The 12,135-nt window shown below is 33.6% G+C and overlaps 1 protein-coding gene across 14 annotated transcripts in view; it reads right to left on the reverse strand.

The window, feature by feature from the left end:
* VPS13B (vacuolar protein sorting 13 homolog B) overlaps positions 1-12,135 on the reverse strand; it is an 805,502-nt gene that overhangs the window by 672,956 nt on the left and 120,411 nt on the right. For all 14 annotated transcript variants that reach the window (XM_049633567.1, XM_049633568.1, XM_049633569.1 and 11 more), the window contains exon 16: positions 2,083-2,207. In XM_049633567.1, coding sequence (XP_049489524.1) covers positions 2,083-2,207 — 125 coding nt within the window. The remainder of the gene's footprint in view (positions 1-2,082; positions 2,208-12,135) is intronic.

Consider the following 12,135-nt stretch of genomic DNA (forward strand, 5'->3'; position numbering starts at 1 on the left):
GTATAAGGGTTTTAAAATCCATGGCCTATAGTAAATATGCTCTTCTTATTGAATAGATAGGTAGGTAGGTAGATAGATAAATATAAATATACATAGCATCATACATGTGCTTTAGGAAACTGGAATATAATTTTTAAAAATTCAAATGAAACGGCTTGTATGATTTGAGGCAGGGAGATACCATACTGGGAACAGAATTGACATTAAATGATACAAACAGGGTGCCTTACTAAAATAATCCTCACTCACTACATGAGTTAAATAAAATTCTCGGTTCTCATATGATTTTGATTTAATGCAAGCACTATATGATATATTTTATCTGGGATCTTATTCATTTAACTAAAATACGTATCAATTTAATGAGTTTTACATGTATTACTTTCAATTTAGAGTTGCTAAGAACAAATTATAGTTTATGGTCTATTAATTATGTTAAATAATATAAAGAAACTATTTCAAAGCAAAATACTCACATAAAGCATAGAAAAATATCACTCGAATATCACAGAAGTGGTCTTAACTACAAAAAATCAAGTTACTTCCAAATATAAGCATTGTGTGATCTCATGCTTTTAGTATTTTAAATGGAATATTTTCTTCTAGATGTCAGCAGGCATATTTTCAACCACATTTGACAATACTTGCAGTAAGTCCTTCACATCCTTAAACTAAGCCTTGCCTATTTAAATACTCAATTTTTTTCATATGAAGGCTATAATTCATTTTGAAAATTTTGGCTTTAAAAAAAAGCTAAGTATTTTCTAAGGTAAATTGCACCATTTCTAAAAATCTCAGTATTATAATGATAAATAAATCAGCACATAACTGAGATAACAGTACTTACAAACATCTATTAAAGTTGATAATCAACATACCAACTGGGACATATCCCATGGTATTTCTTAATAGATTGGAATATAAAATTTGGCTCAAATACAACATGTTATGTATATACAAGTAAAAAGTTAAAAAGTAAATCTCTATACAACATAATATATGACACGCGTGGAATATGGATGACTAAGGACAAAATTAAACTTATCGAGAGAAAATTAAGAATGATCATTTAATAATGGTTTCATTTTACCAAAAAAACTGGTTCCAAGACTTAATTAACTGCAACTTCTATATTTTAATTTTCTGGATCAATAGGCAAAATTTTTGAAGATGTGAGCAATTTATAAATTTCATTTTAAAAGTTATTAAAGAAATATATTTTTAATAAATGAAGTACTTTAGATAAAATATATTTGCTAGAAGTCATGTTGCTTTTCATAAATAACTAATAGAAATTAACAATCTGTAAAAATTAGCTTACTAATTAGGATGGGAAAGCAAAGATATATTCCATCCAAATAATAAAAGTAATCTAAATTTTACAATGTAGAACTATTTCACTAGAATATATTTCATGTTTTGAAACCTTTTTTCATACCTTCAAGCAATTTTCTTTTTAATATATTAAAGTTTGTTTTCAACTAAAATTTAAGAAGTCATAACTACTGGCTTTCTTTCTATAAACCTCTTTCAATTTAAAGAAATACGACCTCCAAATAAAGTAACCCAAAAACGAATGAAAATATGATCTAATATCCGTTTCTTTTAAAATACATTAACTACAAACATATCAAATGTCTAATCTATGTTATGGGTATACTTTTCTCAGTGCCTATGAATACACATGAAATTGTTATTTAGGTGACAAATACTTAGGCTTTGATATTAAATGGCAACTTTTAAAAATCTTTGTCCATATCCTCTTAAAAAGGCAAAAATAAGGTACTTGCCCTTACAGTTACTAGTACAGTATGAAGCAGCAACAGTTTACTCTAGTTGCAACATGGATTAACAGTTATTACCCCGACAACAGTTAACATTACCACAAGAGAGACTATGATCTAGTATACTTCAGGCATTAAAGAGAGATTTTTAGTGTCTCAGTAAAAGACAGAAGAACTTCAGATATTTTTCTAAGGTTTTGTATAAAACTAACACACTTGCATAAGAGACACGACTGAGTTTTTTCCCCTTCATAATACATGAAAATTGCCATAAGCCATATTTTAACATAATACTTACCAGCATGTGGGTAGTTTCAGAAGTTTAACATAAAGAGCAGTGCTAAAAGAGGGAATAATGGGTACAGGTAAGCAGTAAGATCCCCTACAATCCAAAGATGTCAGTCCTGCCTGGAAACCAAATATCTGAAACAAAAAGAAAAGATCCAAATGTTCACAGAGACAAAGTTTTAATAAGCACAGGATGAAATACGTCAGTTTCAATTTGCTCTACAACAGCTGCACACTAAATATGTTCCAATGTCTTTTTCCACTTTCCAAACATCAACATTTTCTTTTATTCAATTTAACATTGACTAAATCCAAATTAAGGGATTTAAACATACAGTATTTTTCATGTCCCTGAAAGATCACTGCTTCTTACTAACTCTAAGTTTCACATTTTGTTTCTAAACATAATTATTATTTAGTGTTTTACTGTCTGCTAAAATGCACACACTTTCTAGTAATATAAACTGCCTGTATTGTGCACATTGTAAAAATTAGTAAATTACCGTTAATATCATTTAATGCCTAAAAAACATTAATTACGACAAAAACAATCATAAAAATGTATTTTGCCTTCAACTTACATTATGCACACACAAAAAGGATACCCAAATATATCCTAAAATGTTACAAAGTACCCCTTTCTTTTGTGAAAATTGTATGGCTAATGTTTTCACCCCAGGAAATTTGGTACATGACATACACTACTCTTCATATGTTTATACTTAAAACGAGATCACACTCAAAAATTTTAAAAGCATTCCTTAAAATTCCTGAACAGTATATTTGCTTTGAAGGAAGAACCAATATAACATCACATTTTACATGAACCACTATAGAGAACTTACTACAAATGAGTTCCAATTCGTTCCAATAATATAAAAGATAAACATCTCAAACATAAAACACTAACACACAGGGATACAAAACAAAGTTACTGGTTTCCAACAACATACTAAAGTAAGTTAACCCTAACACTTATCTTTCCTTATTTTTTACTCCTTGGATTCATAAAGCACTGAATTTCCTATCTCTAGGATTTATATTAACTGATAAGTTCTACAATGAAACATGTTTAAGATTGTTCAATTTTCAAAAATACTTTCATTCAATGAACTTACAAACTGATGATCATTTTCTTAAAAAAGTATTAAACTATTCCCAAATGGTTTCAAAAAGCTATCATGTCCCTATCATTCATCAAACTGACAATGTCAAATCATTTCCTTTGAAGTCAGTTTTAAGTCAACAAAATAATTTTTTAGAAATGAGACATTAGTTAGAATTACATATTTTTAAAGAAAAACTCCATTTCAAAAGACCTACCTAATTACTATCAAAGAAAATGAAAGTGAACACCTATTAATTCCTGTAAATCCTACTGTCACCACGTGGCAAGAAATACAGATTGAGAAAAAAATGTTTCTAATACTTAAATGATCAACCTTGAAAATTAAGTTATCCACATCCATTCTCTTTAAAGACTTGTTCTGAGCAATACTGTATGCAAAGAATTTTTAGGCACTGTGCAATTTCAGCATTTCACATTTCCTCTAAAAGGCCCATTGTAAAAGATTCTAAACTTTACAATTACTATGCCATTTAATAAAAAACATTTTAAAACATTGCCCAACCTCCAAATATTTCTAGACTGTGAATAAGGTTAATATTTTATCATATTACATTATCTGTGTCCAACTAAGAACTCTCTCAAGGCACTAATATTCTATAAAATGCCCAAACAGTATAATCACAGACAGTATCAGTAATTATACTCAGATGAAAACTGGGTGTAGAGGAGATCCCTGCTGGATGTTTGCAGAACTGCAAAAGACTCTGGGGAAACCATACCTTATTCTGTAATATTTTTTAAACTATTATTAAATTTGTATGCTGTTCAGAGACACTTCTAAGAGAACATTCAGGCAAATATAATGAAAGAGGGCCTACCTACTATATCAAAAGCAATTATTTCAGGGCAGCCTAGGTGGCTCAGTATTCAGGTGAGTGTCCAAATCTTGATTTCACCTCAGGTCATCATCTCACGGTCATGAGATCAAGCCCTACATAGGGCTCCAGGCTGGGAGTGCAGCCTGCTTAAGATTCTCTCTTCCTATCTCCCTCTGTACCCCCAAAACACACTCTTTCCCTCTTTCTCCCCCCAAAAATTATTCAAAATAACCAATTTCCAACTCTCTTTTTCATTTTTTAATATTTATATATTTTTGGGAGACAGAAAAAGACAGTGCAAGCAGGGGAGGGGCAGAGAGAGAGAGGGAGACACAGAATCCGAAGCAGGCTCCAGGCTCCGAGCTGTCAGCACAGAGCCCAATGCGGGGCTCGAACCAACAGAGCATGGGATCATGACCTGGGCTGAAGTTGGACATCCAACCAACTGAGCCACCCAGGCGCCCCCAACTCTCTTTTAAATTAGCACTGCTAGGAATTTATCCAAGGGATACAGGAGTACTGATGCATAGGGGCACTTGTACCCCAATGTTTATAGCAGCACTCTCAACAATAGCCAAATTATGGAAAGAGCCTAAATGTCCATCAACTGATGAATGGATAAAGAAATTGTGGTTTATATACACAATAGAATACTACGTGGCAATGAGAAAAAATGAAATATGGCCTTTTGTAGCAACGTGGATGGAACTGGAGAGTGTGATGCTAAGTGAGATAAGCCATACAGAGAAAGACAGATACCATATGGTTTCACTCTTATGTGGATCCTGAGAAACGTAACAGAAACCCATGGGGGAGGGGAAGGAAAAAAAAAAAAAAAAAAAGAGGTTAGAGTGGGAGAGAGCCAAAGCATAAGAGACTGTTAAAAACTGAGAACAAACTGAGGGTTGATGGGGGGTGGGAGGGAGGGGAGGGTGGGTGATGGGTATTGAGGAGGGAACCTTTTGGGATGAGCACTGGGTGTTGTATGGAAACCAATTTGACAGTAAATTTCATATATTAAAAAATAAATAAATAAATAAAATCCTGCACGCAAGGAAAAAAAAATAAATAAATAAATGATATTACTTAAAAAAAAAAAAATTTACAATAACAAAGGGTCACCTCCGTGGCTCAGTCCGTTAAGCGTCAGACTTCCCCTCAGGTCATGATCTCACCATTCATGTGTTGGAGCCCTGTGTCGGGCTCTGTGCTGACAGCTCAGAGCCTGGAGCCTGCTTCGGCTTCTGTGCCTCCCTCTCTCTCTGCCCCTAACTCACTCGTATTCTGTCTCTGTCTCTCTCAAAAATAAATAAACATTAAAAAAAAATTTAGGGGCGCCTGGGTGGCTCAGTCGGTTAAGCATCTGACTTCAACTCAGGTCGTGATCTCATGGTTCATGAGTTTGAGCCCCACATCGGGCTCTGTGCTGACAACTCAGAGCCTGGAACCTGCTTTGGATTCTGTGTCTCCCTTTCTCTCTGCCCCTCCTCCGTTCACGTGCGCGCGCTCTCTCTCTCTCTCTGTCTTTCTCAAATATAAATAGACGCTAAAAAAAATTTTAATTACAGTAATGAAATACATAGATTTATAATACCTACTTAACTAACTTGTCCATAGCCCTTAACCAACATTACAAAAACTTTACCTAGAAAAATGGAAACAGAGTATAAATTGAAGTTGCTTTCACCAAGGATAGTTTATATACTCAGAAACAGAGTAAAAGTACTGAACACTGCAAACTAATCATCTGAACCAGCAAAAAACGTATGAAGCTGTAAGTGTAAATACCAATAAAAATTTTAGCTGAAGGAAAGGTCACCTTGAATAAGATGACTTATACATCACATTAAATGAACAATTCAACATGTAGTGCCGCCTTTTAAAAAATCCAATTAGAATATTAAAAATTTATCATCTATATTTTAACACTTTACAATGTCCTTGAATTAACATAAATAGAAGAAACTGTAGATTTAGAAATATAAAAAATTTCTAGTAAGTTTTTAATAAAATTACTATGCTATATTATAATTTTCAATAATAAAAGGCAAAAAGTATAAAAACACACTAACTGTAAATGACAATGAAAACATACTAATTGTGATGTAAAATAAATCATTTTTATGCTATTGTCATTTTAAGACACCCGGTACAATAGTATAACCAACATCCTAAAGATATGTCCCTTTCTTAAAGGGACAGAAAAAAAAAATCAAGCATTGACTTCATGATGAAACTTCATCCATAAATCTGTTGCATTTCTATCACCAATAATGAAGCAGCAGAAGGAAAAATTAAGGAATCAATCCCATTTACAATTGCACCAAAAACAATAAAATATCTAGAAATAAACCAAAGAAGTAAAAGACCTGTACTCTGAAAACTACACAATAATTATGAATGAAACTTAAGATGACATAAATAGAAAAATATCCCATGCTCATAGATGAAAACTAATATTGTTAAAATGTCTATCCCACCCAAAGCAGTCTACATATTTAATCCAATCCCTATCAAAATACTACCAGCATTTTTCACAGAGCTAGAAAAAAACAATCCTAAAATTTGTATGGAACCACAGAAGACCCCAAATAGCCAAAGCAATCGTGAAAAAGAAAAACAAAACTGGAGGCATTACAATTCTGAACTTCCAGTTATACTACAAAGCTGTAGTGATCAAGACAGTGTGGCACTGTTAACAAAAATACACACTTAGATCAATGGAACAAAATAGAAAACCCAGAAATGAAGCCACAACTATATGGTCAATTAATCTTTGACAAAGAAGGAAAGAATATCCAATGGGGAAAAGCCACTTCAGCAAATGGTATTGGGAAAACTGGACATGAACATGCAGAAGAATGAAACCGGACCACTTTTTTACACCATACACAAAAATAATTCAAAATGGATTAAAGACCTAAATGTGAAACTTGAAAACATAAAAATCCTAGAAGAGAACACAAGCAGTAACCTTTTTGACATCAGCCATAGCAACTGCTTTTTAGATACGTCTCCGAAGGCAAGGGAAACAAAAGCAAAAATAAACTTTTGGGACTGCATCAAAATAAGAAACTTCTGCAGAGCAAAGGAAACAATCAACAACACTAAAAGGCAACCTACAGAATCGGAGAAGATATTTGGAAATGACATACCCAACAGTGATTCAGTATCAAAAATATATAAAGAACTTATCAAACTCAACACCCAAAAACCAAATAACCCAAATAAAAAATGGGCAGAAGACATGAATATGTATGTCTTTTTCCAAAAAAGACATCCATATGGCCAACAGACACATGAAAAGATGTTCAATGTTGCTCATTATCAGAGAAATACAAATCAAAACTGTAACAAATACAAATACAAAACTCAAACCTGTTAAAATGGCTAAACTCAAGAACACAAGAAACAACAGATGCTGGCAAAAACGTGGAGAAAGGGAAACCCTCTTGCACTGTTGGTGAGAATGTAAACTGGTGCAGCCACTCTGGAAAACAGTATGGAAGTTCCTCAGAAAGTTAAAAATAGAACTACCCTACGACTCAGCAATGGCACTACTAGGTATTTACCTAAAGAATACAAAAATACTAATTCAAAGGGATACAAGCATCTCAATGTTTATATAGCAGCAGCAGCAGCCACAACAGCCAAATGATGGAAAAAGCCCAGGTACTCACGGACTAATTAATGGATAAAGATGAGGTATATACATATACACACACAATGAAGTATTACCATACAGCCATAAAAAAGAAAGAAATCCTGTCATATGCAACAACTCAGATGGACCTATAGGTTATTACACAAGTAAAATAAGTCAGAAAAAAATACCAGATGCTTTCACTTCTATGTGGATTTTAAGAAAGAAAACAAATGACCAAAGGGTGAAAAAAGAGAAAGGCAAACCAAGAAACATGCTCTTAACTATAGCAAACAAATTGATGGTACCATAGTGGAGATGGGTGGGGGAATGGGTTAAATAAGTGATGGGATTAAGGAGTGCACTTGTGACGAGCACCAGGTGTTGTATGGAAGTATTGAATCACTAAGTTGTACACCTGAAATTAACATTACATGTATACTGACAGGAACTTAAATGAAACCTTTTTAATATTTAAAAAAATATATAAAATAGCACAGCTGCTATTCATAATCATATGCTGTGTATTTAAAATTAAACATGGAGCACCTAGGTGGTTCAGTCAGCTAAGTACATCTGACTTTCGCTCAGGTCATGATCTCATGATTTGTGGTTCGAGCCCCACATCAGGCTCTGCACTGACAGTGTGGAGCCTACTTGGGATTCTCTTTCTCTCCACCCCTGTCCCGGTCTCTTTCTCTCTCAAAATAAATAAATAAACTTAAAATTTTAAAACCAAAAAAATAAAAATAAATTAAATTAAATTAAACATAAAATTACAATATTATTTAGCACTCCATTTCAGGCTATATATAGAAAATAAATAAAATCAGTGAAGTTAACAGGTAATGTGGAAATAACCCAAGTGTTCATCAATGAAAGAGTGTATTTACAAAATGTGGTACATAAATACAATGTAGTATTATTCAGACTCAAACTGTAAGCAAGTTTAAATTATGCTATGACATGGATGAATCTTAGAAACAGTATCTTAATAAAATACAACAGTTAAATGGACATTCATCATATGATTCCACTAATATGAGGTACTAAGTAGTCAAATTCATAGAAACAAAGGGTAGAATGGTGGTTACCCAGGGACAGAGGAGAGAGAACTTGGAATAATTTAATCAAGTTTTAGTTTGGGTTCATGAGAAGATTCTGGCGATGGATGGTAATGACACTTGCACAATTATGAACGTAGTTACTCTCCTGAACTATACAACTAAAAATTCTGCAACTGGTAATTTTTATGTTTTTTTTGTTTTCCTTTGTTTTGTTTTTTAAGTAATCTCTACTCCTAATGTGGGCCTCAAACTCACAACCCAGAGATCAAGAGTTGCATCCTCTACCGAATGAGTCAGCCAGGCACCCTGGTAATTTTTATGTTAAGTGTATTTTACAAAAATAAAAAAAGTAAAACAGTAAAAAAAAAAAAAAAAAAGTTAATCCATTTACATTGGATTAAGCAAAAACTAAAGAAAGAAGGATTATACTGAAAATTCTACAGAATAATGAGCATTTGGGGAAGGAAAAGCCTTCAGGAGGTGGAATCAGATCTATTTGATTAAAAAATGAACTTCAGAGCTAAAACTGCTTAGATATTAAATAAACCACTTCATTTCACATATGGGAAAGTGAGGTCCAATAAGGATAAAGGACTTCTTCAAAACTCCATATTGCCAGAACAGCAATTTGATGCTTCATTTGAGTTATTAGCTCATATATTAGCTCACAATTTCACTCTGCCTTGCTTCCTCCCTCCACTTCCTCTTTCCCCTCTCAAAAAAGTATGCTAGATTCTCCACTTATTCTTTCTTTTTTAATTTTTTTTAATGTTCATTTATCTTTGGCAAAGACTGACAGAAAAACACAGTACAAGTGGGGGCAGACAGAGAGGGGGCCACAGAATCCAAAGCAGGCTCCAGGCTCTGAGCTGTCAGCACGGAGCCCGATACAAGGCTCGAACCCATGGACCATGAGATCATGACCTGAGCCAAAGTCTGACACTTAACCCACTGAGCCACCCAGGTGCCCCTCCACTTAATTCTTAAAAAACTTTCTCACCACTATCTCTTCTCCAACCTTCAGTAAAATTCCATTTCTCAGCTTTAATCAGCAAGTATCTTGACAGAGAAGCCTGGAGAATGCTGCATTTTTTTTCATTGCCTACTCATTCTTTAAACCCTCTAAATCTAGTTTTTGCTCATATATCCACTGAAACAAAAAAGCTCTGGACTGAAAATGACAATTACGTTTTTTTCTTATGGAGAGAAATTAAATATTTTCTCCTCACTTAGCCCACTAACAATTTAACTGAGAAAATAAATTTTTTCATTACCCAGAATTTTTAAAATATAAATACTGTCATTCTGTCAACTACACTTTTTTAAATATAATTTATTGTCAAATTGGCTTGTCACCTACACTTTTAAAGAAACAAAATCCTTCAGAATACCTAATGAATGCTTGTAACTCAGTAACAGACAATTCAAAAATGGGCAAAAGATCCGAATAGATATTTCTCCAAAGAAGATATATCTAAATGGCCAATAAGCACATGAAAAAAAAAAAGTTCAACATCACTAAACATTATGAAAACATATATCAAAATCAGAACGAAATACCATTTTACGACCACTAAGATGAATAAAATCAAAATAACCGACAATAACAAGTATTAGTAAAGATGTGAAGAAGTAAAAAATGTGGTGGTAGTAGAACAGGAAAAACAATTTAACAATCCTTTTGGGAAAAAGTTCTGTGCTTCCTAAGAATGTTAAAAATAGAGTTACCGTTTGACCAGACAACTCCACACCTAGGTATATAACCAAAAGAAATGAAAACCTGTCTTCACACAAAAATCTATACACGGATGTTCATAACTACATTGTTCATAATAGCCAAAAACTAGAACCAACACAAATGCACATCAACAGATAATTGGATAAACAACATACAGTATATTCATATAATATTATTCTTCAGCCATAAAAAAGGAATAAAATCCTGATACATGCTACAATATGAATGAACCTTAAAAGCATTATGCTAAGTGAAAAAAGCCAGACACAAAACAGCAGATGCTGTAGGATTTCTTTTATATATGTCGAGGTGGTGCCTGAATAGCTCAGTTGGTTAAGCATTGGACTCTGATTTTGGGCTCAGGTCAAGATCTCACGGTCATGAGATGCAGCTCCAGGTCAGGCTCTGCGCTGGGCGTGGAGCCTGCTTGAGATTCTCTATCTTCTCTCTCTCTTTCTCGCTCTCCCTCCCTCTCAAGAGAAGAAAAAGAAAAAGGAAAAGAGAAAAAGAAGAAAAAGAAAAAGAAGAGAAAAATAAAAAGAAAAAGAGAAAGAAAAAGAAAGAGAAAATGTCCAGAATAGGCAAATACATAGAAACAGAAAGTAGGTTAGTGATTACAAGGGGGGGTAGGAGGGGAGGAGTTAAATTTGGGATGTCTCCTGTCCACTTGTTTGTTATACCTTTATCTACTTGTTATACTTCATATATCTGAGAACAATCTTTAGCATTATTTTGTTTTCTTCATTTACATATATGGTGCCATACCTATGTATACCATTACGCTTCCTAGGATTCCCGCCAAAAATTACACTGGAGAGAGCTATCCCTGTGAGCATATCCAGACCTCCAGTTGTGTATATTTCCATATGCAAAAATTTCTCTGGGGCAGGGGTCAGCAAACCACAAGTCAAATTTCACCCAATGCCTGTTTTTGTACTGCCTACAAGCTATGAATAATTTTTACATACGAACATTCATAATCCATTTGGTGACAGGGAACACTAAGTGGGAACCCCAATGAGGTGAAATGTTACCCCAAGAAAAAGAATTCCATTCTTCTCATTAGTAAAACTGTATTATGAAAAAAGTGTACACTAAAACATTTTTACTTTCATCAACTCAAAATCTGTGGAAATTTGTTCTCTTATTATTTAAGTATTATATAAGATACTAAATTTTGTATCTTGGTCCCCAAAGTCTAAAATAGTTACTGTCTGATCTTTTAAAGAAAAATTTGCTGACCCTTGCTTTAGGATAGACATTGAAAATTGGAATGGATGGGTATGAGGCAGATTTTTTTCAAATTAGATCCTGCAGAAGTACTCTCCAAAATGATACCAATTTATACACTTACCAGACATGTATAAAAGCACCATTTCTCCAAACCCCCAGAGAATACTATTTTGTTGAGGTTGAAAATTACCAAATCTACAAACTCCAAGGGTTTTGATTCTACTATAATTTCTTTGATCTCTCTGAAACATCTGCCATAGCTGATCCTTATGAGTAACAAGGCCTAAAATTTATATATTATTGTAGTTTATAGGGTGCTTTCATGAAGTTACTTTCTTCATGTTTCAATCATCAGATGCTTTGCAATGTCCTTGCTACTTGATGCTATACACACACACACACACACACACACACACACACACACACACACACACA

Source organism: Panthera uncia, chromosome F2, assembly GCF_023721935.1.
Source record: "Panthera uncia isolate 11264 chromosome F2, Puncia_PCG_1.0, whole genome shotgun sequence".
Taxonomy (NCBI): Eukaryota; Metazoa; Chordata; class Mammalia; order Carnivora; family Felidae; genus Panthera; species Panthera uncia.